This window comes from Fusarium solani, assembly GCF_023522795.1.
Source record: "Fusarium solani strain SB1 chromosome Unknown bctg00000003_1, whole genome shotgun sequence".
Taxonomy (NCBI): domain Eukaryota; kingdom Fungi; phylum Ascomycota; class Sordariomycetes; order Hypocreales; family Nectriaceae; genus Fusarium; species Fusarium solani.
The window spans coordinates 4475724-4502746 of record NW_027072154.1 but is presented as its reverse complement, the minus strand read 5'-3'; the positions used below and the strand labels follow the sequence as shown (position 1 = coordinate 4502746).

At 54.7% G+C, this 27023-nt stretch overlaps 8 protein-coding genes across 8 annotated transcripts; 3 read left to right on the top strand and 5 right to left on the bottom strand.

Annotated features, from left to right (window-relative positions):
• Positions 1-999: 999 nt before the first annotated feature.
• MRS44_007018 (uncharacterized protein) lies at positions 1000-3382 on the top strand (the record flags this gene model as incomplete). Its single annotated transcript, XM_046280462.1, has 2 exons — positions 1000-1392; positions 1448-3382. 2 exons carry the CDS (start codon positions 1000-1002, stop codon positions 3380-3382), a joined length of 2328 nt encoding a protein of 775 aa, XP_046139341.1.
• Positions 3383-3803: 421 nt separating this feature from the next.
• MRS44_007017 (uncharacterized protein) lies at positions 3804-7647 on the bottom strand (the record flags this gene model as incomplete). The annotated part of the gene is made up of 2 exons (XM_065621962.1): positions 3804-4945; positions 4992-7647. The coding sequence occupies 2 exons, from the start codon at positions 7645-7647 to the stop codon at positions 3804-3806; spliced, it is 3798 nt and encodes a 1265-aa protein (XP_065478034.1).
• Positions 7648-7816: 169 nt separating this feature from the next.
• On the bottom strand, positions 7817-8161 carry MRS44_007016 (uncharacterized protein; the record flags this gene model as incomplete). The annotated part of the gene is made up of 1 exon (XM_065621961.1): positions 7817-8161. The coding sequence occupies one exon, from the start codon at positions 8159-8161 to the stop codon at positions 7817-7819; it is 345 nt and encodes a 114-aa protein (XP_065478033.1).
• Positions 8162-10584: 2423 nt separating this feature from the next.
• On the bottom strand, positions 10585-12823 carry MRS44_007015 (uncharacterized protein; the record flags this gene model as incomplete). Its single annotated transcript, XM_065621960.1, has 5 exons — positions 10585-11549; positions 11602-11782; positions 11836-12241; positions 12293-12677; positions 12733-12823. The coding sequence occupies 5 exons, from the start codon at positions 12821-12823 to the stop codon at positions 10585-10587; spliced, it is 2028 nt and encodes a 675-aa protein (XP_065478032.1).
• Positions 12824-15410: 2587 nt separating this feature from the next.
• On the top strand, positions 15411-16848 carry MRS44_007014 (uncharacterized protein; the record flags this gene model as incomplete). The annotated part of the gene is made up of 3 exons (XM_065621959.1): positions 15411-15579; positions 15846-16299; positions 16356-16848. The coding sequence occupies 3 exons, from the start codon at positions 15411-15413 to the stop codon at positions 16846-16848; spliced, it is 1116 nt and encodes a 371-aa protein (XP_065478031.1).
• A 239-nt stretch (positions 16849-17087) lies between these two features.
• MRS44_007013 (uncharacterized protein) lies at positions 17088-17404 on the bottom strand (the record flags this gene model as incomplete). The annotated part of the gene is made up of 2 exons (XM_065621958.1): positions 17088-17206; positions 17254-17404. 2 exons carry the CDS (start codon positions 17402-17404, stop codon positions 17088-17090), a joined length of 270 nt encoding a protein of 89 aa, XP_065478030.1.
• A 1077-nt stretch (positions 17405-18481) lies between these two features.
• MRS44_007012 (uncharacterized protein) lies at positions 18482-20836 on the bottom strand (the record flags this gene model as incomplete). The annotated part of the gene is made up of 3 exons (XM_046274443.2): positions 18482-18916; positions 18970-20503; positions 20565-20836. 3 exons carry the CDS (start codon positions 20834-20836, stop codon positions 18482-18484), a joined length of 2241 nt encoding a protein of 746 aa, XP_046139346.1.
• A 528-nt stretch (positions 20837-21364) lies between these two features.
• On the top strand, positions 21365-26886 carry MRS44_007011 (uncharacterized protein; the record flags this gene model as incomplete). Its single annotated transcript, XM_065621957.1, has 8 exons — positions 21365-21367; positions 21450-21601; positions 21653-23024; positions 23077-23132; positions 23555-23991; positions 24050-25800; positions 25861-25960; positions 26012-26886. 8 exons carry the CDS (start codon positions 21365-21367, stop codon positions 26884-26886), a joined length of 4746 nt encoding a protein of 1581 aa, XP_065478029.1.
• Between the last annotated feature and the right edge of the window lie 137 nt (positions 26887-27023).

Here is a 27023-nt window from a genome sequence, read left to right as displayed (position 1 = left end):
CTTTGGCGTCCACATGGCACTTCACAGCTGGTCAGGAGGAGTATGTTTTTATACTAAGAATTCCTACACCACAGCTTGCGCTGATGGCTTAAAAAACAGACTGGTTGCTCCATGAGCGCCAGATAAAACAAAGCCGAATTGTCCATGCATAGAGGTGTGACGAGACTGGTGAGGAGTGCAATCCGCTGACCATGAAGATAATCAAGTGGGATATCCAGAGCATGCAAAGAGTGGCTTGCTTGAACAAAGAGTCATGCCTGAGGCGGAAATATCCATGTGAATCATCAAGACAAGGCACACCACGCTCCCTGTCGCATTGTAAACCTCCTTTTGACTCCTTTCTGTGTCTGTCTTTGTGATAGAGCTTCACCACCCGCATCATAATGACTCAGGGATAAAGGCCCAGGCCAATCTCGCCAACTCCGGCGTTTTTCTGGCCGGTGACTCTTTGAATGGCACGACGCCCAAAGAAACCAATCAAGCACCTCAGTTTTGCATCGCCCCGGCTCTTCAGCCCCGGATGGGTGAGATTACTCAGCCGCGGATACGGGTAGAAGTGGCTGCACAAGCCACAACGCCCCCACGGCACCACACGAGATGGCAGGGCAGGGCACCCAGCCGGAGGTACGTACCTGCCTGGCGGTTCCTGCCCGCCCGCCGAGTCGGGGAAGTGCCCCGCCATTGAGAACAGAAGAAGAAGGCCCAAGGCCACCCCCAAATAAAATCTGGTCGACATCATCGCCCAGGACATCACTTTCAGCCATTCTCCTCGACCACGATAACTTCACCACTCCCGACGACCCAAGCGAACCATCAAGACACTGCCCGCGACGTAGTCAACTCTTCTCTGCTCAAGCCCTCGACCCAAACCAAAACACCTTCCCTGTCTGAGTAGCAGCGCCTCGACGAGCGACATAAGCCAAAGTTCCACGGATCTATCCTCCCACTTCAACCACGGCGACAGATCAACCTACCACCAGGCACTGGGAACCGACCGTTATGGCTCCACAAGCCGCAGACTCTGGAGCAGCTGCCTCTGAGCCACAGAACCAAGGCAACGCCTCTCGCAATCGAGGACAAGGACGGGGCAAAGGCAACCAGGGTCGGCGAGGAGGCCAACGACGTGGACGAGGCGGAAACAACGCCAACGTCCCCTCAGTGCCCGCGAACCCAGCAGCCCAAGATGTCGCTGCCGCAGCATCCAGAGCCCATGCTATGAGTGCGGGCAAGACGGCGGAAGCTGCCGACGACGATGACGAAGGCGAAGTCTGTTTTATCTGCGCGAACCCAGTTGCTCACCACTCGATTGCGCCCTGCAACCACACGACATGTCACATCTGCGGTCTGCGTATGAGAGCCCTTTATAAGACGAAGGACTGCGCACATTGCCGTGTATGTTTCCCTCCCTGGCCTGCTGCCAAGCGCTGATTCACTGACAATCTTATAGACTCCGGCTCCCTTTGTCATCTTCACGGACGATGCTGAGAAGCGCTTCGAGGACTATTCCGAAAAGGATATCACCACAACCGACAGCAACATCGGAATCAAGTACACCAACGAGGATATCGTCGGCGACACAGTCCTCCTCCTACGATACAACTGCCCTGACCCGTCCTGCGACTTTGCTGGCCTAGGCTGGCCTGATCTGCACCGTCATGTCAAGTCCGCCCACCGCAAGCGCATGTGCGATCTCTGCACTCGTAACAAGAGGGTATTCACGCACGAGCACGAGCTTTTTGGAGACCGTGAGCTGGAGAAGCACATGCGTCATGGCGACGACAAGCCCGGCGCCGCGGACCAGACCGGTTTCAAGGGCCATCCTCTCTGCGGCTTCTGCGGAGAACGGTTCTACGACGACGATAAGCTGTACGAGCACTGTCGGATGAAGCACGAACGATGCTTCATCTGCGACAGACGGGACTCGCGACATCCACACTATTACCTCGACTACAACTCGCTCGAGGAACACTTCAAGAAGGATCATTTCCTATGCAAAGACCGGGAATGCTTGGAAAAGAAGTTTGTCGTGTTTGAGTCAGAAATGGACTTGCAGGCTCACCAGCTGAGCGAGCATGGTGGCAAGACGGCAGGAAGGGATGCACGCGTAGTCAATATGTCGGGATTCGACCTTCGAACGCCCTATCAACAAGAGCGAGGAGGTCCAAGTGGCCGTGATGGAGAGGGACGTCGTGGTGGGCGAAGAGGTAATAGGGGCCGTGACCCTAATGCGGAAACAGTCCCTGTGAGCTCTGCCCAGCCTTTGCGACGCGACGAGATTGCCTTCCAGCGACAGATGGCCATCCATTCGGCCCAGTCTGTGTCGAACCGGACCTTTGGGGGATCGCTGTCTGCTCCTTCGCCTACACCAGCCGCTGCCTCATCACAGCCTCGTGGCGGCAGCTCATCGACTACCCCTCGAGGAAGCCAGACGAATCTCGCCAACCCGATCGAGTCAGCCACCGTCGTCGACACGGCCAATCTCGCACCTGAAGAACGTGCCCGACTTGTTCGCCACGGCGCCGTGGTGGAGCGAGCATCCAACCTCCTTGGCAACGACAACCAGCGTATGGCCACATTCCGTAACCACATCTCGTCCTACCGCCAGGGCGGCCTCACGGCGCCGCAACTCATCGATGCCTTTTTCACCCTCTTTGCCGACACATCGTCCAACGCCCTCGGAACACTTGTACGAGAAGTCGCAGATCTGTACGAGGACAAGGCCAAGGCCGACGCCCTGCGCAAGGCTTGGCAGGACTGGCGCGCCATCAATGAGGACTACCCAAGCTTGCCCGGCCTGAGCGGCATGCACGGCGCGACGTCGAGTTCCAGCGGTTGGGCCAACGCTGCCACCACGAACCCGGCTTTGCCCAACGCAGCGCCTTCTCAGAAGCACTCGAACCGCGTGCTCAAGCTCAAGAACAGCACAAGACTGGGAGGTCCTGCGCCTGTTTCGGCGGGACCCTCATCGTGGGCCGGTCGTCCTGCGGCGACCCCTCCAACTTCCTCGTCCGCGTTTCCATCTCTCCCTTCGGCTGCCGGCTCCTCCTCTTCATCATCCCGCCCCAACTGGGCAGCCTCTTCCGCTCCTTCGTCCTCTCAGTCAACGACCCTCAACCGTCCCCGTCCGGCACCCCGTCCAACAGGCGAGGACGCCTTCCCCGCTCTGCCTGCCGCACCAAAGCCCACAACCACGATCTTTGGCTACGGCAACGGGCGTGCTGTCCGACGTGACTACGGACACCGCGAGACGGGCTTCCAATGGGGCAGTGGACCAAGCACGCCCGCCGCCGAGGAGCCTGCTGCCGGAGCCGAGGAAACCGGAGGTAAGGGTAAGAAGGGCGGCAAGAAGGGCAAGAAGCAGGTTTTGGTGCAATGGGGTTAAGATTATGATGAAAATTGATGTGTGATGATGCTGCTGTTGGAGTCGTGTTGGGGATACCAGGTCATATAGCGATGAGGAGAATTAGCGATCAAGATATCCCAGAGTGCCAGCCAGGATGCATATGGATCTATCTACAGTTTGTAATTGATGTCATTTGCATGAAGATATGGGCTAATCAAGATGTGACATAACCCGTGCCAGACTCGTTGGTGGTTCAAGACATAGTGCCATAGCTCATTAAACATATGAGAAGCATTACTTTTTCACTAAGCTGCCTGGAAGCCGCCTACACTAGGTTGAAACAACACGTCCAAACCAAGTACGATATCCAAATCCCAGCCAACCCATTTCCATCAAGGTACCACCATCTTTACCCAATGTTCCAAAGCCCATAGCCCACTATTCAACGCCCAGTCTTTCTTCATAGAGCTGCCGGCTCGTAGTATTCGCGGAACCGGTCCGAGTCATCCCACTGCACGTTGTACACTACGTTCCAGCAGACAAGCAGCAGCATGGGGAATCGGGTCGTCCAGAACGACAGATACCCATCGGGGAGTGGTCCCACACTACGCTTGAGAGTGTCGGGCATGTCTTCGTAGTGATTCCTCTTATTTCGGAGGGCGCGGAGCAAGTCCAGAAGCCGTGAGCCCGTGTACTTGCGCTGCTTGCCAAGGGAGTCGACAAACTCTCGTGGCAGAAGCCGCAAAAAGTCATTCTTGGTCACACCGGATGCGTGACGTTCAAGCTCCATGAGGGCGGATGATGGTGGATCTCTCGGTTCCTTCTCGAAATGATCCGAAACATCACACAGGAAAGCAAGCCTCTTCTTGGGGGACCAGAAGAAAGGGTGAGCCATGATGTCCTTGGCGGTTGGGCGCATCTTTGGGTCGGCTTGAAGCATTGACTCGATGAGATCTTTAGCCTCAAAAGCGAAGTCGCCCAGGGAGTCAAGGAGATTGAGATTGTAGTTGCCCTTGCGGATATTGACTTCCCGCATGTATCGGTCGCCACAGTCAAAGGGATGCGAACCGTTTGTCAAGACGTAGAAAAAGACCAGGCCAAGAGAGAAAATGTCAATGGCCCGCGTGGCCCGTCGGTTGTTGGGCATCATGCCGTCTCCCACTAGAACCGAGCCAGAACCACTCTGTGTACTCAGATCGTTCATGACATTGCCTCGGGCATCATCATCGAGCAGGAGTTCAGGGGCACGCCAGCCAGAGGTTCCAGCTGCCCGGCCAGTGGTCGCACCAAAAGATGACTGGCCTCCTTCAAGCTTCTTGCAAAGTCCAAAGTCAGACACCAGCATCCTTGGCTTGCCATCCTTCGCCATGTTGACCAGGATGTTCTGTGGCTTGAGGTCTCGGTGGACGATTCGAAGTTCATGCAGATGGCTGATACCATTGGTGATCTGATAGAGGATGTTGGGAAGGTCGCGTCCTCCAGCGATGGCAAGGTCTCGGAAGTAGTTGGGCTTCTCCACGACGTCGGCCAGCGAGGCAGCACAGCGTTCCAGTGCGATATAGAGGAATCCGTCCCGTGACTGTTGAGCGTAGTATCGGATGACTGGCTTTGTTAGCAGTCGCTCTGGAAGACGACGTATGCAACCTACCATTTGGATGGTCGTCGCTCTCCCTAAGCAGTTTGGTCTCTTGTGAGGCAATGTCGAAGAACTGGATCAACATACGTTTGACAGCCACCTCTCGGCCGTCATACTTGCCAGCAAAGACCAAGGTTCCATTACTACCCGTGCCCAGCTGCTCATCCATGTCGACCTCGATGCTACCCAGACGAATGATGGAGCCTGTGACGGACTGCATGTCGTTGGCGACAGTCATGACATCAGGCTCAAGACTGGGACGATCACCCAGTTTCTTGGCATTCTTGACGGCATCCTCCACAGTCCCTGGACCAGGGTCGTCGTCACGGGACTGTGATGCCTCAGCAGCACGACCACCCTTGCGGTGCTTGACCCCTCCGCGCCGCCCCCTGTGGGCCTTTTTCTTTTTCTCGGGGGCTGGTCGATTTTGATTGCCGTCGGGTTGTTCGTTCTGAGTTTTGTTGGCGGCCGAGGCCTGAGCTTCGTCTCGGGGGCCATCCAACTTGGCGGATCCCTTGGTGGGAGACTCAACTTTGGGTTCAGCCTTGTGCTTGTGAGGCCTGGGCGTCGCCTCCCCGTCTGTTGAGTCCACGTCGGCGACAGGTGTCGATGGGAGATCTTTGTCCAGATCCGGAACCTTTCGATGCTCCGAGCTTGGTGTGGGGGTGACATTCGCCTTTTCTTTCACCTGCGTCTTGCCCTCGTCCTCTGGCTTCTTGAGCTGTTCGAGCACCTTCTCCCTAACAACAAGCCCCCTCCGATTGACAACACCCTCAGATTCGCTCTCACTACCTTGAGTTTCGTCACCATCATCCGAAATTGCGTCTTTTCCGAACTGTAGATTGTGTAACCCCTTGAGCCTAATCTGGCGATAGGCCCGGCGAAGGCTACTTTGCTTGTAGAACAGAGTAAACAAGAAGATGGGTATCAAGATGGGGTTGCTGACAAACTCGATGACGCTGTCGACGGCCTTTTGGGGAATAGACTTAACCTTCTTGAAAATTGTAGGCTCGTCTGGTGTTACATCTGCTTGGGGAACTCGGGGATCGTTGTCAGTCTCCTCGTATGTGTCAGGCTCCTCGTACGCCGCGGGTGATCCAGCAGGGAGGCTGCGAAGGTGTTGCTTGCTGCCTTTGTTGCTGTTGAGGAAGTGTGTGCCCACCAAAGCCTTGGATAGTCGAGTTTGATTGATTGTGTCCCAAGCAGGGGCAATGTCCAACCAGTCAGGGCTAGAAATTTGAGCAATGGGGGCATTGACAATGAGAGGGTACGATCGGCCAGACATTGCGTACCAGCTTCCCGAGCGAGTCTGGTTTAGGAAGATGCTGTTGCTCCGAATTCGGGCATTGATTTCATCCTGCGCGGGCATGGGCGGCTGGGGAAGAACAATCAAGTCCGGATTGCTCTCGATGTTGGCATCCCAAGGCCGACAGACATCGAACACGCGAGCAACAGGTGCAGCAAAGGTTTCGCTGAACACAGGCTCGGGCTTTCCGGATCGCGCATAATTGAAGGCGTAGACCTTGCCGTCGTGCTGGCTGGTGATGTACTTGCTGTCAAGAGAGGACTGATGCTGCTGGTAAAGGTCGTTGTCATAGTTGTTTGGGCTCCATTCGGAATATTTGAGAGTGGCAATGGGACGGCCATCTCGTCGCTGGATGCCGACAGTGTATTCGGTCCTGCCCAGCGTGATGGTACCGGTGGAGCTGCACTCTTCGTCGTCGACGCCGTACAGAGTATTAGGCCGCAGGCAGCTCTCAGCCTCGTTGACATGAGAGCCTGTGGAACCAAACCACTTCAGTACCCTTCCACTGGCTGCATCGAGGGTGATCATGGTAGTTTTCTTGTCGCCAGTGTAGACCACGGGAGGGTTCTCGTCGGCGTACGGGGCTAGCTCTTCGACGAGCTTCTTCATGGTGAAACCTGTCCGGACAAGGCCTGCATTGGAGTCGGGAATCCACATGTAAATCCCACCATCACGGTTTGGTTCGACGGCCCAGACATAATGGTCAACGGGGTGGAAGCTTTCGTCGAGGATGGATTGATCGGCGCGGTGATGCGTTGTCTCGACCATGGGCTGGTCAACTTCGAGGTGCCAGCGTTCCTTTCCGGTTCGTCTGTCGCTGGCATACAAATCTCCATCGACGGTCGCCAGAAGAACAAAGTCCTCCGCTTCCCAGTCCTTCAGACTCCGCGCAGACTGCGGCGACGCCAGCCCGGAAGCAGGAACGCTTCGGGGCCGAAGATGTCGTGAAGGGTTTGGTGCTCTTACGGCCTCAGCCGGAGCCAAAGTTGCGAGGGCGCTCGCATCGTCAGGGATAATAATGTTTTGGTATTCATTCTTTCGGTTCTTGCGCTTCGGGGGGTTCTGCTGAGGCGGGCGATCCTTTAGGGTCGATGCTCGCTTGATGTTTTCGGCCGTCTCGTACGCGGCCTCGGCGGCGTCGATGGGCGTGGCAGCCCACTGATGAACTGCGGCATCGTCGGCTAGTTGTTGGCTGCTGCCACCAGGGCGCTGCAGCGGTTGTAGGGCTGGATCGGCGGCTGGCCGGTGCTGCTGCTGGGCATCGACAAGCTGGATCCAGGGAAGAAGGATGATGGCAAAGGCGATAAGGAGTTTCTGTTGCTGGGAGGGCCGACGTCCCTCGCCGGGAGGTCGTCGCAGCATTTTCATCGGGGTCGGCGGTGTTGGAGTTCACATGGAACCCGCGGTCGCGTTTGGCGGATTTAGGGCGGTGGCCGTCGTGAAGCGGCAATGGCCATGCCAGATGCGATGCAACAAGACGACGGGACGGGATCTCGAGATTGCTCAGTTGCAATAGGGATGCAGGATGAAGTCACACCACACTGTTAGAGCCAAGAGGGAAAACCGTTGCGGAGTCGGGATCGGAATCGGCGGTAAAAGAGGGGCGGTGAACCGAAGTCGACTCGGAGGCTCGCTCGTCTCGAAGGTCAAGATAAATATCGATGTCGATGTCGATGGAAAAAGAGAATCGTGGTTGAAGGAGAAGAAATGAAATGGCGTAGTTGAAGGGATCGGTGATGGTGGAGGAACTGGATGGGAGGTTGGGCAGGGAGGTTCGTAACGCTCCTTCCTTGCCCTGCGGCGATTGATTTGCTGACACCACCACTTGCTCGGGGGTCAGGCACGTTGAGTGAGCGTGGAGCGGGCAGGGGAGCATTGTGGCTTGGGTGAGGTATGTGGACTGTGCGAATGCCAATGCATTACTGTGGGCGTCTGGAATCCATCGAGGGGTCGCGTCGAGACATGTGCAGTTAAAGGGAGCCCTAATCGTGCTTATTGTTGGATAACTTGAACAAGCCTCCTCTCCTGTGTGAAATATGCGGTTGTGTGCTTGAGACATGGACGCGTAGGGGGCATTTCCCTTGCATTTTGAATGACGGGACGACTCAGGCGAGAATACGGTGTTTCAGCACGCAATCGAGACCCAGTAGCAAGTGCATTTTCCTTCGCACAATCATGGTAAGCCCTATCTCTAGAGGGATGGGCAATACCACAAAATCAAGCTTATGTGATTATTGCAGTTACTGTTATTGCATTTGAGAGCTCTTGAGCTGTATAATCGCTTGATAATGCTGACTTGGATGACCCGCACTGTATCTGTGCTGCAGCAGTGGGTGTGTGGTCTCCCCTCAGGATCTGCTCACCCACTGTACGTACATCCCACAGCTGGGGTGACAAAATCGAGTGGCCCAAATGGGCTTGGCATAATCCACCTTTGTGGCCCATTGAGCTCCGTATTGAATCTAAGCTATCGCCTTTCTTTAAGATCGAGATGCAATATTTAAGATGGTGAGTCTATTGTATAAATTGTAGACAATGCGAGGGAAAGTTTTTGCGTTGCCCTCGTACTCTCTTCCGGACTCCAGGCTCTGTATCAGGTTCAGGACGTCCTCTTTCTCGATTCGAGACTGCGTTTTTGTTTTTGTGAGCTCGCTTACGGCCGCACGTACCCCAGATCTCGTTGGTCCGTGCATTCAAGTCCCTGGGACGGAAGGGGTGCGGCCGAGCCCGGCGCTAAACCTCCGTCCGTGTACTGTAGGGTAAACAGACGAGATCATAACGTCAGTCACATCAAGCAAAAGGAGCCAGCTCTTTATCGCGTAAAGAGTCTTATTCCATGTCTTACGTCGGATATCTCATAGAGGGGCGGGCGCCTAAGTCTGCCCATTTTTGCACAATGTAGCATTTTAATGTACGAGGTCTGGAATTCCTCGTGTGAAGGTAGGGCACGAGTCTCCTGAGGACGTGATCTGTGTCAACCCTGCGCCCAAGCCACGTACGATGCAATGTCCGAGGACGCGTAGAGTACGCAGGATCCAAGTGCGACCGACACGGTGACGCCAATATCAGGTGGCGACGGCCAGGTGCAGCCCATCGATGACCTCAGTCCAAGGGGACAGGAATGTCGACTGGTATGGCTCTACGACCGCCCCAGCGATGCTTGATTTTTTTTGATAGCACCGTCGAATGCCCGCTCCAGCTGGCCATTGTTCTTAATTATTTTATCTCGACAGCTGGGGGCATAGTCTGCCAGCCGTCGGATGAACCCGGTCAAGGCCGGTTTGAGTCGTGTGAAGCAGTCCTCAAAGTAGCCATCGAACCCTCCACTCTCTATGCTCCTTGGCTCATTAATCAGGGTGACGACGAGGAGGAATTGGCGGTGCTCAAACTGCCATATACCATAAGTCCAATGGCTATACTCACAGGGCGTAATGCATCCCTTCACGTACCAGGTGAAACGCTGAGCAAATATCCTTTTGGCCTTTATCGTCGAATGGCGCCTTGGGTTTGGCCTCAAATTCATCATTAATCTTCTCAACCCCCTCGATCGTATCCCGACTGCTAAGGTATGTGTCCTGGGTAGAGTATTAGTTTGGGCGTTGGCATCAACTCCGTATGAGGCACATGCCCCAAGAATAAAGTGCTTTCTGTTGAAATCGGTACCAATTTCTTTGGCGTGCGAGTGCGTATTAGCGGACAGCTTGTTGACGTCCTTCATAGAGTTCAAAACGTCCTCGGGAGTAGCCGCATCATTCGACGCAGCAAGGACTTGAGTTGTCGCGATGGCTGAGGCCAATACAGCCAACACAGAACGCATGATCATTATTGGAAGGAACCTGAAGCTGAGAGACGGATATGGACCAATCTTGACAAGTGCTTCCATCATTGACGTGTGCCAGTGACCGCCTTTTATGCCCCAAAGTTCATTGTGCCGTCCTGAAATGCATCGGCCCGATGATGGAGAATGTGCCTTGCGGTCTCACTACAGGAATGGCCGAGATGGTGAGCGGATTGGACGGGTTGGTCTGATCAGAGTGTCTCTAAGGAAGCACTTTAAACGGAGTGACGTTTAGCACTGCTAGACAGACGCCGCAGAGACATCCAAGCAGGATATAGCATTAATGTCGTGGATACTGCCGAGAGTGTGTGTAGAAGAGAGCCAACTGAAGGGTACGTGTTTTTCAACCACGACAAAAGCAAGCTATGGTCCCGTCATGATGTACGACAAGTATATAATATGTACAGTATCTATGGCATGGTATATCTACACCTGAAGAATGCAATCATCCAGCAAGAGCTCTACTTGCGGCAGAGACGGCCAGTCTGGAGAGTCAACCAGCTGCTCAGCGTCTCGAGGAGATCACCGTACAGCAGACCATCCAGCAGACCAGGGACCTTGACAATCTCCCAGTCTTCGCTACCAACAGCAGTGGGAGCGTAAAAGACGCCCCAGGGGTCCAGCTTCTTCTTGAGAGTGTACAGCCTCTTGTAGTTTTCGCTACCGTAGAAAGCTTGACCAAAGTTGGGCTCCATCACGTCGCCCTCGTTACCGTAGCCGCCGGATCCAGGAGTCACCTCGCGGAGGCGCTCCATCCAGTCGTTGGTGATTTTCTTGTTGGTGGCGAGGATGTCGGCCGGGCTACTATCAGGTGACCATCCAGCACCAACAATGGCAAACATGGACGCGTCTCGCCATGCAGGGTTGAGGGCGCTCGAGGCGACGTTCTTGGGAGCTGCGCCGTTGATGTTGTACTGGATGAGCACGGAACCGTCCTCGACAATGGACTGAACCGTGTCCATGGTCTTGTTGAGAAGTTCGACATCCTCAAAGTTCTTGCGGGGGATAAGACGAGAGGCAGTTCGGACGGTGGAGGCACCAACAGACTCGGTAGGGAAGTGGTTCTTCCAAGTGTCGTAAAAGTTGTCGTGGGTGAACCACTCGGGCTCAATCTCGAAGCCAATCTCCTTCCACTCCTTGAAAAGGGGGCTCACTATGGCCTTGAACTCGGGCAGCTCCATGCCGGGGACGAGCCAGGGCTTCATGCTCCACAGGTACTTTCCGGGGCCAGCAGAGAAGAGGGTCGAGTAGCCGTAGGTGTGGTTGTCGTTGTACTCGGGGAACTTGGCCCAGTAGATGCGCATGGCCTCCCAGAAGAGATCCTTGCTGATGCCAGCCTCTTCGCTGGAGAGACTCCAAGTGACACCAGAGAAGGTCATCTTGGGCCAGACGCGGACAGTTATAGAAGTGACGACGCCAAAGGTGACTAGAAATGTGAGCACTCATTAATGTTTTGCCTATGGAAGAGGTCTACTTACCACCACCACCGCCACGGACGGCCCAGAAGATCTCGGCGTTCTGCTTCTCGTTCGCGGTGATGAAGCGACCGTCAGGAGTGACAATATCAACGCTGAGGACCTGGTCGGATCCCAGACCGGCAATAGGGGACATAGGAGAGTGACCACCCATGGCAGTGAAGCCGCCAGCAACACCGACGGTCTGCCGTGTCTCATCAGCTACACGTTCAGCAAAGAAAGGAGCGGTGTACTCACCCTGCACTCGCCACCGACAGCAGTGTACCCATACTTGTTGGCCGCCTCGTACAGTTCAAACACCTGGACACCGGCGCCGACCTTGAGGGCAGGGCCAGAATAGGAGCCGGCGGACTTATAGTCCTTGAGAAGCTCAATATTCTTGAGGTGGTGAGTCCAGATGTTAAGGGATCCAGCGCCGGTTGACTTGCCGAGGAAGTCGTGGCCAGTGTTGCGGATGACCAGGCGGAGGTTCAGGCTGCGGGCAAAGTTGACGGCAAGCTGGATCTGGGAGACGCTGGTGGCCTTGACAGAGTAGACAGGAAGACCACCAAGTTGGCACTTGGCCCCCTCCTTTCCGGCATCCTGGGGGAGACAGGCATTACCCTCGTAGAGGGGATACATGTTGGCGGTAGGATCCTCATCGCTGGATATCACTGTAAGACACTCCCCAATAAAGAATATCAGTTAAACTTACTGAGTGTCCGAGTTGGTCCAGTTGTCCACGATGCGCGAGCACTCGATAGCATCATAATGCTCGCCAGGGAAACAGACAGCACCAAAGGGAACCGTCTTGATAAGGGCGCCGCCAGTTAGCAGGTCAAAGACCTTCCACACGAGCTTGCCAGGCCACAGCAGATCACCGGGCATGGACTTGCACTTGGCCAAAGCCGATAGGGCCCGCTTGTCGAGTGCCTCGCTCTCGTCAGCAAACTGGAACAGCTCGATATGGTCCAGTTCCAGCTCAGTGAGGTTGGCCAGCACCGCGTCGGTCAACTGCAGTTCACCACCAACAGCCTCGGCGGCGGGAGCAACTGTTACGTCATTTGCGGCTGTGACAGATATTCCGTCAGCAAAGAAAACTTCAAACAAGAGTAGTGCCGCAAACAAAGGGGCGTGGGGGTAGTCATGACTTACAAACAACCTCGCCATCAACCTTGAGGGTCTGAGCACTTACAAGGCTGCCGAAGGAGGCAGCCAGAGCCAAGGCACGAGTGAAAGCAGCCATGGTAAGAGGGTTGTCGATAAACGAGTGCGATGGAGTGAAGGATAGAACGGACTTTCGACTGCAGACAGCCGCAGTTTTATGTGGTAGTATCCTACGCCTCGAGGGCCCGAGTATCCGGATATCCCTCCCGCGTTGCAACGACCCAACGAGGTCGGTTGGAAAGCCGCATGAAGAATCGAACCATCTAGGAACGGTGAACTGCTACCTCGCTTCCCTCTGGCGGGACCTTGACCTGTTGGTCCTCCGTTCATGACATTGTAAGTTGACGCGATCCATGCTTTGTCAGTCAATCTTGGTCCATGAGTGTCTGTAGCCGAGTGGTGTCCACCCTGCTAGATAACCGGGGGAGATGGCTCTAAACAAGGCAGTGATCGACGAGTTTACTTGACCGGTCCCATCTGTGCCTGTTTAGCCATGTGGTCCGCGGATTATTAGAAAGAAGCTACTGTCAACCAGCAAGGTATCACGGCCAGTCCTTGCCCTCAGATCATCAGGCACATGGGAACCAACATGAGAACCGGGGACAGGGCGGAAATGCCCCCTCGATCGAGCGAGGTAAGCCCTAGCAAAAGGGTTCGTTGGTCTTGGCTTGCCAAGATGTGTCTAGGAAGAGCCTTCCATCCTTGAAACAACACCGTCCCCCTTCTCGAAGGTTATATGCATGAGCACGGGGCCGGTAATTAATCGATTTCACTCCGATCACTTGCGAGCAAGTCTAGTTGCGTCCTTGGCTGGAAGCGGAATGTCTTCCGTTGACTGAACAGCTGAAGGGAGGCCTGGTAAACGGACGAGTGTAGAAAGAGTGTTGATCAATGTTGCGTGGAGTAGTCGTCTGGTTGGTGTATGTGTATACGAAGTCGAGATACTGCCATGATACCACTACCCCGGAATGCCGTCGGAGTAGAGTTTAGGCTTCCAGTCGATCCCGAGCTCTAGTTCTCCCGCTCAACGATCTAATTACCCCGAGTGTGCTCCCCTTCTAAGCGGGAAACGGGACGAACCAAGGATAAATCGTTCCGAGGAGGGAACCCGGGGCTTATTCAACATTACATATAAGAAAGCCTGATGAAGGGTTTGTCTGGATATGACTCCGCAGCTGTGTTTAGCCAACAGTCACTAGCATAGCAAAGACCACTCTGTGGTCAAAGACCTGGCGGAAGAGGTTGACCGGCAGTAGTAGTGTAACTCCATCAGGGACCCTGGAGCCCGTCACTTTTTAGTGCAACATCATATCGGCTGAATCAAGACTCCGCCTGTGTGGGAAATCTGCTCAGCAACCGAAAAAAACCGACATGAGTTGCTCAGAGAATCTTCCAAGAGGGGACAGCAATGCGGGCCGCTGCGAGATGAGATGCTGGATATGTCCTAGAAGATTCTCAGCATGACAAGGAGGCGTCAAGCCTGACATGGGGATAGCAAACTGCTCGCGGCACTCAAGGATATTCTTGGTGCGGCATATATGCGATTCCGCATACCCCAGCCTCGCTTCATAGATACCCGATGGCACTTGGGCGGAGTAAACTCCGATACCGCCTGATCTTATACTACCCTAGTCCATCCAACAAGGATCGTATTTCTCTAGGGGCTCCGCCGTTGACACACAAATACTTGATGGTCAGCCGCAGACCAGGCACCGGGTGCTTGGGCTCTGTTGGTTGTTAGTGCTAGTTCCTGTTGGTAACAACTCACATGGCGCCCTCCCTCCGAGTGCTTGATAGCGGCCTTCTGGAAGAATGGCTGATGGTGGCGCCACTCTGACTACCACTCCAACAGACGCGCGATTTATAAGTTACAGAGGACCTGGTGCTGAGAGCATGCAAGACACATGAAACGGCCTTGAGGATCTTTGCTCAACATAGAATGAACATGACGAGTTGAAAGAACTCGAGAGAAGAGTCGAGCGGAAGAAAGCCACCGCAGTTCCGTCGTCCCGGCTCTCATTGCAGGACAACCAGGAGCAGGGAACCAAAAAGGAGGATCCAGATGGCATCAGGCATGTAGTGAAACATGGATATAGTCGATCCCTTCCTGAAGAGCGTAACCGACCGCAGGATCACAGCTGTACGCCACAGCCTCTGCGTCCAACTCGCGTGGGCATGGAGGATGGAGACTCTGCAGGGGAAGGATCAGGACCTCTTCCGCGCCCAGCTGGAAGAGGGAAGCGAGCAGCGAGATGGGGATGGGGGGCAACATTGCAGAATCTAATCTAGATGTACCGCAAATTAGGAACCTTGCCTCCCAGGTTTCCCTTCGCCTCTGGTGGCTCGTTTGAGTAGGTGATCTAGACTCTCTCGACGCACATGCGTAGCTGGGATCACGGCCCAGGGGCCCCGAAGGAAAAGGTCGCTTGCCCTACTGGAAGACTGCGTGAGAAAACAGAGTAGAGTTCGTTACAAAAGAAGGTGGCTTGCAGCAACATCATCCCGTCCTCTTTGATCCTCCTGTTGGTGCTTGATGGTGTTTGTTGAGACTGGGGACGGAATCCTACTTTTGGCCACGACCCTCCCCCCGTCTCGTCCTTTCTTTTTGTGTTTCCATTCTTTCTCTTCGAGGCAGATCCAGTGTAAGCAGAGGCGTCACTTTCTTGATGGCGACCCTCTTTGCTCGAAGACCCCCTCACGGGGATGTTACTCAACTCCCCACGACACCTCGCCAGAGCGCGGTCGTGGTTCTCACATTCTTGTTCCCGGCGATCTCCCTGGTGATATTTTCCCTGAGAGCGTATGGAAGACTCATGACTCGTCAGTGGGGCATTGGTAAGTAAAAGAGATCTCCCCTGGGATGCGTTGAAGGCATCGTGGGAATCCTCAGGGGGGAGAAGCAAACGAGAGACTGATCGGCGGTACAGATGACTACCTCTGTGGATTTGTAACGGTAAGTTTCTGAAAAGATCTTCGCAGACATGGGTCAAGATCTCTAACATCACTATCAGCTATTGGCGTTGGTCATGATGGGCCCGACTTACATGTCTATGTCAAGCATTGCCGAATGTAACTGCACGACCCCGATTGACGATCACCAGATATCAAGCTCTCGTTTTTCGGCTTCCACAACTACGAGGTTCCGCAGCCTTACGATGCCGCGCCTGGTTTATGGTGGTTCTACATGGCCCAGATGATCTACAATCCCATCCTGGCCTTTGTCAAGGCGTCCGTCCTGGTCTTTCTCCTGAGACTGGGCGGTCAGAAAAAGGCCGTGAGATGGAGTATCCACGGCTTGAACATATTTAACGTCCTGCATGCCGTTTCGGTCTTCTTTGTGGCACTCCTGCAGTGTCTGCCGATCGAGGCAAACTGGGATTTTGCGGTCAAAGCCAATGCTGTTTGCGTCGCAAGGGAGTTCTACGTAATCGCGAGTATTCTGACAATTTTGATCGACTTTCTTGTCCTGGGTATTCCTTTCTGGATCTTCCTGGGGCTGAAGATGCCCATGGGGACAAAGGTGGCACTCATCGGTGTCTTTATGGTTGGTCTCGTGTAAGTTGCATTCTCGGTCTAGTAGTTCTGAGACTCAAACTGATGGCGGCTTTTAGCGTTGTAATCGTGGCCCTCATTCGACTTGTCGAGATCTGCAAGATCTACTACGCTTCGAAACCGACCGACGACTTCTTCTACTCTATCACAATCGTATACTCGACCATTGAAGTCAACCTCGCAATTATCTCCGCGTCCGTCTCCGCCCTGCGATATCTAGTCCGAAACTGGTTCCCCCAGCTCTTTGGGAGCTCAGCCAAGGGTAAATACGACACGAGCGGACAAATGTACTACGGCCAAGCCTCGCGCACCGGAGCTCGCACAACGGATCACATCGGACTCAAGGACATACGAGGTTCGCGCCATCATACCGAGATTCGAAGCGAGTCCCCGACTGGATCTGAGGAGGAGATCATGACGTACAACGGAATCATTCGGACCATGGACGTCCATCAGTCTTATTCTCAGGCTGGTCCTACAACCACCAATTCTCGAGACTCGGGCAGTTTCAACATGAAGCAGCCAGTGACAACACAGTCGAGGAGTTTATAAACCGTGTAATACCTATCAAAAGCTAGAAATATATGGGAATTCAGTTCTAGCGGGCCTTTATTCCCGAACTTCTATTAACTTTTAAACCGTTTTCGTTGATGCTAAGGAGTCTCGTCAACACCCGAGTGAGGGAACTCTTTCACATCGCCCTTGTTCTCGGGAATAACCGTCGTTGCAAAGCTTGTGAGCCTAGCTTGAAGAATATCCTTGGCAAAAGGCCTCAAATCTGGACCCGGGGATCATTGGAGGTGGACTTGAGATCCTGGATGCGCAGTCTCGGGCAACGTCGAAGCGTTCTGGCACTGCTCTTCGGCGGCACGGGCTGCGACATTCGTGGCCTGGCGTCGCTTTTCCATGCCTGGGTCACGTTTCTCATGGCATGGAGCTTTTGGGCACGGGAAGTACATTTGCCCGCAAAGGCGACAGAGAGGCCATGATCCCAGTGCTGGCCGATTCTCCTGATGCTGCGACGGGACTTGGCCAGCAAGCGGCAGAGTTGCTGCGACTCAATACTCTTCTTGTCAAACTTGATGATGGCTAGGTTTGGGCTAAGCATCTCTCCACCATATACTGGCTCAACTAGCTCCCGTGGGACCGTCCCCTCTTAAGAAAACTCTTCTTTGTCGTCATGGAGATGTTCCCAGGCCACCCGCCCCAACACACCCAGGCCGTTGCCCTGGCACCAAGGGGAGACGGTCTTCTTGAAATCCTTCAGTAGCACGCGGATCGCTGGCCCTTCAAGCCTAGCTTGCTAATGCTGGGCTTTCGGACCTGGTGAATAGGTTCCCAAGCGCGCTCGAGGGCTTCAGCCATAGTGATAGACCGGGTGAAAGTCTCCTCAATGTGTGAATTTTCAACTTCAACTGACTCTGTCATCTGGCGATCATGCTGTACTTTCTCGTTGGGTAGGGGAGGAACCTTTGAATGCTGGACTTGGGTGAGCTGGGAGATGAAACTCACGAGACGTTGATATTGGTGGAAGCGGATTGGTTGTAACAACGCTGAATTCGTCATCGCTACCTTCCTTGCGGATTTCAAGAGAAATCATCTCGTCGTCCAGCTCCGCAAAAGTATTTCCTTCAAACTATCTTGTTTGGAACAATGGTGGCCTGTCTGCACAAGCTGACTGTTTACAGACGTGTCATGGGACACCACCCTTTCGTCTCAGGCTCGAGAATCACCTCCAAGGCTGAGCTGGTTCTGTCGCTGAGTGTAACTCTGCTTTTTTTGCTGGGTTACTTAGTCTATTCTTTGGGTATGGAACAAAGTAATAACATTTCGACATCCTTAACCTAGCAATGACTGAGTTCCGGGAAAGGACTCTCCCCTTACACAAACACCCAGCCATGGGAGCGCCGAGGCATAAGATAAACATATCATCGCCGCCTCAAGTCTATACTTCATATCATGCCGCCAGATGCTTGTCCATAGTGCAGACAACCATCACCACTCTCCCTTAAAGCGGACCAACATGTATTGACTCCGTGGAATGCTTTTCGATCGTCCAAAACCGGACCTATCCTCGTGAACGTGACAAAGAATTTCATTACGTGACCCCTCGCCCTGACCAGTTTTCTACCGAGATACAAGCAAATCACTCCCTTGCAAAATCCTGCAAAGAAAGAGAAGCTCCCTAACCGAGCACCTCCTCGCTCTCCTCGAGCACCTCCTCCACAATCTCCTCGATCACCCGATCCGCCTCCGATGTCGTACCCTCCAGGCTCTTTGTGTAAGCCTCTAGCAGAGGAGCATGGGGATCCTTTGGTAGGCCGAGCACCTCACGCTCTTCCAATGTGTCGGCCTCAACCTCCTCGCGCCAGTTGTACCACTCCTGGAGCATGCTGCGGCGGGCCTCCACCACGGCCAAGTCGGCGGACGCGCCGCGGTCAGCATCTTCTTGCTCAAAGACGCGGCTGTACTCTCGGAGGTTCTTGCGAACAGCCTTCTGCTCCTCCTTGGTAAGCAAGGTCGCTGGCCGGGGGCGCCAAGAGAACTGCTTGAACTTCTCGAGGGGCTCTTCTCGCAAAGCCTCGCCCTTGAAGTCGTAGATGTGATAGCCGTTTTCCATCTGAAATACGTTAGCATACTGCTCGTCATCATGAAAATGTGGACCTATCTTACCGAGTGCTTCCAGGCAGAAGCCCAGGTGGCGACGAATCGGCCTGAAGGGTCCCACTCGACGTCTGTCACACCGTAGTGGTCGGCAGTGTTCATGTGCTGGAGGTTGGCAGTGAGGTCCTTCTCGCCCTCAGGCTTCTCGCCCTCAAAGTCGAGATCGAAAAAGTCAAGGTCGGAGCTCTGCTGGTTCGCAATGGTGGCAATAACAACAAAGCGACCTCGAGGTGACCAGTAGATAGCGTTGCTGTTCTTCTTGTCGAGAGTTCGGAGGTGCTTGAAGTTGCCCACGTGCTGACCTTTGGCCTTCTCGGGGCAGAAGAAGGAAACGGCAGTCTTGGGAGGGACGGCAGTGACACCCACGGGCTCGGTTGTGGTGATGATGGAGAAGCGGTCGCCCTTGGGCTCCCAAGCAAAGTTAATGACGGTGTCCTTGATGGTGTCGACAACTTCAACGGGGACACCCTTTTCCTTGACGCGGAAGATCTCAAGAGTGGTGGCCTGAGACTTCTTGGACTTGGAGTGTCGGTCGACCTTGACACAGAGGTAGGCGGCCTCAGATTGCCAGTGGAGCTTGGCGTCGCTGACACTGAAGAGGTTGAGGGATCGGACGACCTGTTTTGAGGGAATGCTCATCAATCCGACCTTGGCGGGGTTGCTGCCAATCTCGGGTGTCCAGTAGCAGAACAGCTGCTCGTAGGTCTTGACGCCATCACGCTTGGGAGTTGCGGGGGCCCAGTCAAAGTCCATAACGCCCTCAATCTTGATCGAGGTCTTGTCGAGGAGGTTCATGCGGGGGAGCTCGTAGACGGAGATGGACTGACCCTGGGTCAACCGGGCGACGTACTTGTCATCGGCGGACCACTTGAAAGCAGGCCACTGCATCTTGGGTGGCGGCTTGCCCTCCTCGCCCTTGGGGGCATCGAGGTTGGCAAAGGATCGGAGAGGAGTAGCAGTCGCAATATCCCAGATGACATAGTTCTTGCCATGGTCGTCGATTGAAAGCGCGGGGTGACCCTCGTCAGGAATCGAGATAGGGCGGTTAGACCAGGTCACGATGTACTTCTCACCGGGAGAGAAGGCGACGAGGTTGACAAAAGGGTGGGCAAATCGGGCTTGTCGGGACCAGGACTGTCCGCCCCAGAGCTGGACACCCTGCGCGTGTACAGAGGTCAGGTAGGTACCGAGAGGAGACCACTGAACAAAGGTCTCAGTCCAGTGTTGTCGCTCGACGATGTTCTCGGGCTGGTCCTTCTCGTTGTTCCAGTAGACACCAACGCTTTCACCTTTGTACATAACAAACTGATCACGGCCTCGGCCGGAAGGATCCTTGAGGAACCATCGGAGATGCTCCTTCTCGGTGAACTCGTCAATGTGGGGGGGTTGGTAGGTCTCGTCAACTCGGCCTTCTCGTCCATATCGCTCGATGTCGGTGAACTTGTTCACGCGCAGGATGTGCTTCTTGTCGAGGGGGACCAGGTCGAGCTGGCGAGTGGCGGCGGCAGCCTCAGCGGGCGAAGAGTATTCAACAAAAGCAAACCTTGACAGAGGGTCAGCATCAAGTCGTCGACCGGCGTCCAGCCAGAACCAAGACCACCTACCGAAGAGACTTTCCGTTGTCGCCCATGGGCATGTGAACCAGATCCTCCCGTGTCTTGCCAACTGTGTTGAGCTTCTTCAACAAGAACTTGACGAGCTTGGGCTTCTGCTCCTCCGTGACCTCGGGAAGGCCGTCGATGACGACGAAGCTGTCGTAGCCCTGCTCCAGCTGCACCTCGAATCTCTCTCGCAGGTCGGAAATATCAATGTCATCCTCGTTGAACTCGTCATCGTCGAGATCGGCATCGCGGAGGTGGTCGAAGGAGGGCGCCATGATGGGCGATTTTTGGTGGGTTGTTGGAGGGGTGCAAGAAAAAAATGCCCCGCTCTCAGTCGTTTCTGAATGTTTTTCGAGGGTTTTGGAGGGATCGGGCGCCGGGCACGAGGGAAGCAGCAAGACCTATCTGCGCGCGGGAGATATGGCCTTGAAAAGACACGCAGGGTTTAAGTTTGACCGCGGAGAGCGTCGCTCGGGAACGTGCGGAGTCTTGATGTTGCGGGTGCCAGCCTGGTGCAGCATAAATTTGGTGTTCGTTTCTTCCCACAAAGTGTGCGTCGTCGGAGAAGCGATCTTCCTCCGCCGACGATACTCCGACCGCGGGGCAAGTCACGTGGGGGTTCGAGTGGCCCCTTGGTTGGAGGGGCTTGGTGTTTCCATGCCCGCCCATGCTTAGCTGGGAGCTCCAGATAAAAAAAGGCTGCAACGTTTACCCCAAGGCTGAAGCATTCGACGTTGACGACGACAACCCATTTACGTTCCCGACAGGTTTCGCCGTGTGTATAGTCGGATTGCCTGCCCGTCATGGTCAGTATCCGCCTTGTCCGCTTGAGAGCTCCAAGAGCTTCGTGAGGTGAACGAGCGCCATGTGCTAACATGCCCCTCCTAGTCTTTCCAACCAACCCAGATTTTCGAGGAGGGCACCACCGAGGAGAAGGGCGAGAATGCGCGTCTCGCTGCCTTTGTCGGCGCCATCGCCGTCGGTGATCTTGTGAAGAGCACTCTTGGTCCCAAGGGTATGGACAAGATCCTTCAGTCAGCGTATGTTGCGCCAACCTTGTGCCTGCACACCCCCTTTTGACACCATGTTAGCTCCACCGCCGAAATCATGGTCACCAACGACGGTGCCACCATCCTCAAGTCGATCGCCCTCGATAACGCCGCCGCAAAGGTTCTGGTCAACATTTCAAAGGTTCAGGATGACGAAGTGGGCGACGGAACCACTTCGGTTGCTGTTCTTGCCGCCGAGTTGCTGAGGGAGGCGGAGAAGCTGGTTGACAAGAAGATCCACCCCCAGACCATCATCGAGGGTTACCGGATAGCCAGCCAGGCGGCGCTCAAGGCGCTCGAGGAGTCGGCAGTTGACCACAGCAAGAGCCCCGAGGCTTTCCGAAACGACCTTCTCGCGATCGCCCGAACAACCCTCAGCTCCAAGGTCCTCGCCCAGGACCGGGATCAGTTCGCCCAGTTGGCTGTCGATGCCGTCCTCCGACTCAAGACTACCGACCTCAACCACATTCAGATCATCAAGAAGAGCGGAGGCAAGCTTAGCGACTCATACCTCGACGAGGGCTTCATCCTCGACAAGAAGATTGGTGTCAACCAGCCCAAGCGGCTGGAGAAGGCCAAGATCCTGGTGGCCAACACCTCCATGGATACCGACAAGGTCAAGATCTTTGGCGCACGCGTCAAGGTTGGCTCAACGAGCAAGCTGGCCGAGCTGGAAAAGGCCGAGAAGGAGAAGATGAAGGCCAAGGTGGAGAAGATCAAGGCACACGGCATCAACTGCTTCATTAACCGACAACTTATCTACAATTGGCCCGAGCAGCTTTTCACTGATGCCGGCATCATGTCGATTGAGCACGCCGACTTTGATGGTATTGAGCGCCTGGCTCTGGTGACTGGCGGTGAGATCGCCTCGACATTCGACCACCCCGACCAGGTCAAGCTTGGTCACTGCGACGTGATTGAGGAGGTTATCATTGGTGAGGACACTCTTATCAAGTTCTCGGGTGTGTCAGCAGGTGAGGCTTGCACGATCGTGCTTCGGGGTGCCACAGAACAGCTGCTCGACGAGGCTGAGCGAAGTCTGCACGATGCCCTGGCCGTCCTGTCTCAGACTGTCAAGGAGCCCCGGACTACTCTGGGCGGTGGCTGTGCCGAGATGCTCATGGCCAAGGCTGTGGAGGGTGCTGCTACCCGTGTTGAGGGCAAGCGACAACTGGCTGTCTCTAGCTTCGCCGTGGCTCTGCGACAACTACCTACTATCCTGGCCGACAACGCTGGTCTCGACTCTGGTGACCTTGTCGCGAGGTTGCGCAAGGCCCTTTATGATGGTCTCACCACCTACGGTCTTGACTTAATGACCCCTGGTGGCGGCATTGCTGACATGCGGGATCTCGGTGTTATTGAGAGCTACAAGCTGAAGAAGGCTGTGGTGTCCTCAGCCAGCGAGGCTGCAGAGGTAAGATACGGTCACTGTATATTGTCAAGACGCTGCTAACAATCTAACCCAGCTCCTCCTCCGAGTTGACGACATCATCCGCGCAGCTCCTCGTCGACGAGAGCGCATGTAAGGCCATGCTCGGGTAGCTGGTGAGGACGAGTCATATGTGCATGGACCATGATGATCTGTAATGATACCATAGATGCGGCGGCGGCATGGAAATACAAAAAAGGACCATCGTGAGAGAGCTCTTTGCCCTATGATGAGCCTTGCCTTGAATGATCTCTGCCTCTATCTGCCTAATCTGGAGTGACTGTCGAACAATGCTTCTGAACAATGGTATGACGTCTTTGTTCCCGTTTGGGAGTATTATTCTGATGTGCCAGTGTCAACAGCTGGCAGCCCCTGATGGTCAATACATCTCCGCCAACCTCACTTTCTTCTCACTTTAGTATTCCCGATTGGGTGATTTATTAACCAATTTTCTCTGTCCAAAAGTGGATATCTCATTGTTCTCTTGTTTGTATCCGTTCATTCACCTGTTCAAGGTCTCTTTCTGCCTGCGCATTCGCTTCGCATTCACTCACCTCCCCTTTCATCTTCAACATCATCACTTCTTCATGGCATTCATGCAACGCACTTTATCCAACCATCACTCTCGAGATAATCTGCGACTCTAACTGCCTCGTTTCTACGTCCCTTCTGACATTCTGGCCATCCTTCTTCACCCCACATCTTCAAGAACCTCATCTTTACACCCCGTTGCGCAAGGCATCAGCCTCAGTCTCTGATACCCCTTCGAACCGCATCTCTTCATCGCTCTTGAGCGAAAGCGAAGATATTACAACGATGGGGCAACGCAAGATAACCGACATGTTTTCTTCGCCGCCCAAGGGGCCTTCGGGTCACCGGTCGACCACCCGTAATACGCAACAAGCAACGCCCTCGCGTATTGGCGCGAATGTATCGCAGCCCAACCCTTCTGGTAAGTGTCCCTCACAGCCCAGATTGCACGAATAGCTTTCGACTGACACTCTACACAGAACAAACAATGAGCACTGCAACCCAGCTTACCCCTTCCCGAGCGACCCAGCTGGCTCAGGCTAGCTCCCCCAACACCCCTTTCGGCATTTCATCCGGCTCTGACAGTTCGGAGTCCGATTTCTGTGAGATTCAGCATGTCCAGCCTTCTCCCAACAGAAAGCGTAATCTCCCTACGGCGGACCAGCGAGTCCAGCCCAGCAAGAAGGCAAAGACCAAGCAAACGCCTCCTGAGACTTCTGCTTCTGTCAACAAGAAATCGACCTCCCAAGCCTCCTCTGGCCCTTCTCGTGCTCCAGCTCAACCGTCTTCGAGCGCCGCAGCTCCAAACCGCAGCAGCTCGGTGTCCTCGAAGGCCAAACCTGCCGTCAAAGCCAAGTTTCTCCCTCAGCCGGACAACAGCTCCGACTGCTTTATTGAAAAGGCCCTTCCTTCGCCAAAGCGACACCAACAGACTCAGCCTCAGTCCAGCAAGAGAAGACGCATCGACCGCGCCGGCAACGCTTCGGCCCTTGTCAGCGAAGAGAACGGCCAGAACGGCCGGGACTCTGAGTGCGAGATTGTCCACATCAAGCCATCTCCCGATCGCCTGTCCTTGAACATGCTCACTTCTACCGACAGCGATGCTGATGATGAGCGCCCAGCCGGCGCTAAGCCCCGGGTCCCAAGAAAGATCGCGACCGTAACAAAGCGACGCGCTCTTCCGTTGAAGCCAGCTGACAACTCTCCTGCGATGAAGGAACCAGCTGCCACGCCCTCTCCCGTCTCCAGCCGAGTTGATCAGAGCATCGTCATTGATCTCTCCCAGCTGATCACATCTGACTCCGACTCGTCTGCCGTTGAGACCTCGCACTCTACAGCTCAGGTCACACAGCCTCTTCTCACACAGGGAGAACCCACTGCTCAGAGCAACCAGCCTGAACAAAGCGCGACCAACCATAGCACCGCGACGGAGCTTGCCCCATCTCCTGAGAACTCCCAGTCTCAGCACCAGTTGGACCCTGAGTCGGATGACATCACGGGCAAACTGATGGACTATCTTGATAGTCAGCTAGAGGCAATGAAGAAGGAGAAGGAAGTCTCGCCAAGCTCTGATGACAACGAGCCATCCTCCACTGCCCCCGAGCCAAAGGTTGAGCCCCGAGAAGACTCTCGCCCGATCAAGAAGGAGATTGTTTCTGGTGCCGAAAGCTCTGACGATGATGATGATGATGAGCAGGATGATGATCTTGATGAGGATAACCCTACCCTGGTCAAGATGGAGGACGCCGCCGACTCTGACTCTTCAGGGCTGTTCATGTCATCTCCACCTGTCTCGTACCAACTTCCGCCTACTGAGGAAGACTCCCCGAAGCCGGTCAAGAGTGAGCCCGACACTGAAGTCGAAGACGAGTCCGACACCGGATATTTCAATGATGAGACGCTCAACACCTCAGTCTCTAGCTTCAACGAGCGACTTACTGCGTCGTACAAGCTTCAGCCCGTGTACAGTGGCGACAAGCTCTCCGAGACCAACGAGCCCGGCACTCCTGGATCATTCCAGCCTCATCACCGAGACTCCCTCATCGGCCTCAAGAGTATTCTCAAGAGACCCAAGACGTCTCCGGTGCGCACAAGTGGCGACGACACAGAGTATTCCTCTTCCCCCAGCGTTTCACCCCCTTCACGATCCAGACGTGTCAGTTCGTCCCCAACTGAGCGCATCCAGGGCAGCAAGAAGCAAGCCAAGGCTCTTCGGCCCTCTTCTCGCAAGGTTTCATAGAATGAGCCTCGAACGGGACCAACCCGGCACCGAAAGTCCCCTGCGTCGAAGCTTTTTGTTCGAGCCAGAAGCTGGCTCCCCCCTCGGCCAAACGTCACCAAGCGAGCCAAGACTCCCAGCCCAAAGCGGCCTCGAGGATGGAGACTTCAGAGTGAGTGGCACAGAGCCCCCAGAAAACAACTTACGCTGACACTACATCCAGAGAAGCAATTGACCCCGTTGGTCCCGATCACACCAGCCAGCCTGGAGCGTGACAGTGATGATTCAACTTCGAGCCAAGAGACTCCTTCAAAGCCCCCGGCCAAGCAACCCGCCGCTACAGTGCAACAGCCTGCTCAAGCTGTCACCGACCACGAGACATCGAGCGTTGAAGCATCCGGGGATGAGCGAAAGAAGACACCCGAGAAGACTCAGAAGAAAGCAGCTGAGAAAAAGCAACTCAAGCCAATCACCCACAGCAGCTTGGTCAAACCACCCCGAGAGATCAAACCAGCGATCATCCGAGACGGTGTTTCGGAGCACGCAATCAAGCCCACGGTCGCACGCTTCGAGAAGAAGATGGCCGAAGGCAAAGGGTTCACCTACAACAAAACAGACAGCTCCAACCTCAAGTACAACTGGGAGGTCGACTGGGGCACGCCTCTTCCTCAGACGGAGCGCACTTCACGAGCCTTGGCCGCGGAACTGGAGGAACGTGGCATCAAGACCGATCGACAATACGCCAACTTTTGGTACAACCTCACGATGAAGTACTCCAACCTCGCCGGTTCGCCCGTGCCGCTCTTCACTGCCAAGAAGAAGGCCCTCGAGGACGTTGTCAAGGAGGCGTTGCAGAACGAGAAGCGCAGAAAGCGGAAGGCGCGCAAGGCAGAGAAGAAGAAGCAGCAAGAGGAGAAGAAAAAGCAACATCAAGGAGTTGAGGCACTCCTCCTCTGTGGAGACGACAAGACTGACGAGGAGAGCAAGTCGGATGAGTCCGTTGACATGGAGGCTCTCATCGCCAAGATGAAAGCTGACGAGAAGAAGCAGAGGATGCTAACTGGGGTTGGAACGAGCTGCGGATATCTCAAGAAGTGAACAAGTATTGGAGGCACGGGGATATGGATCCATATGTACCAAGTGAGCAATGGATGGATGAAGTCACTATGGAAGATGTTTTGGAAGGGATGATACTTGCTGGCCAAGTAAACCCTTGCTGGCCAAGGGAACCAAGG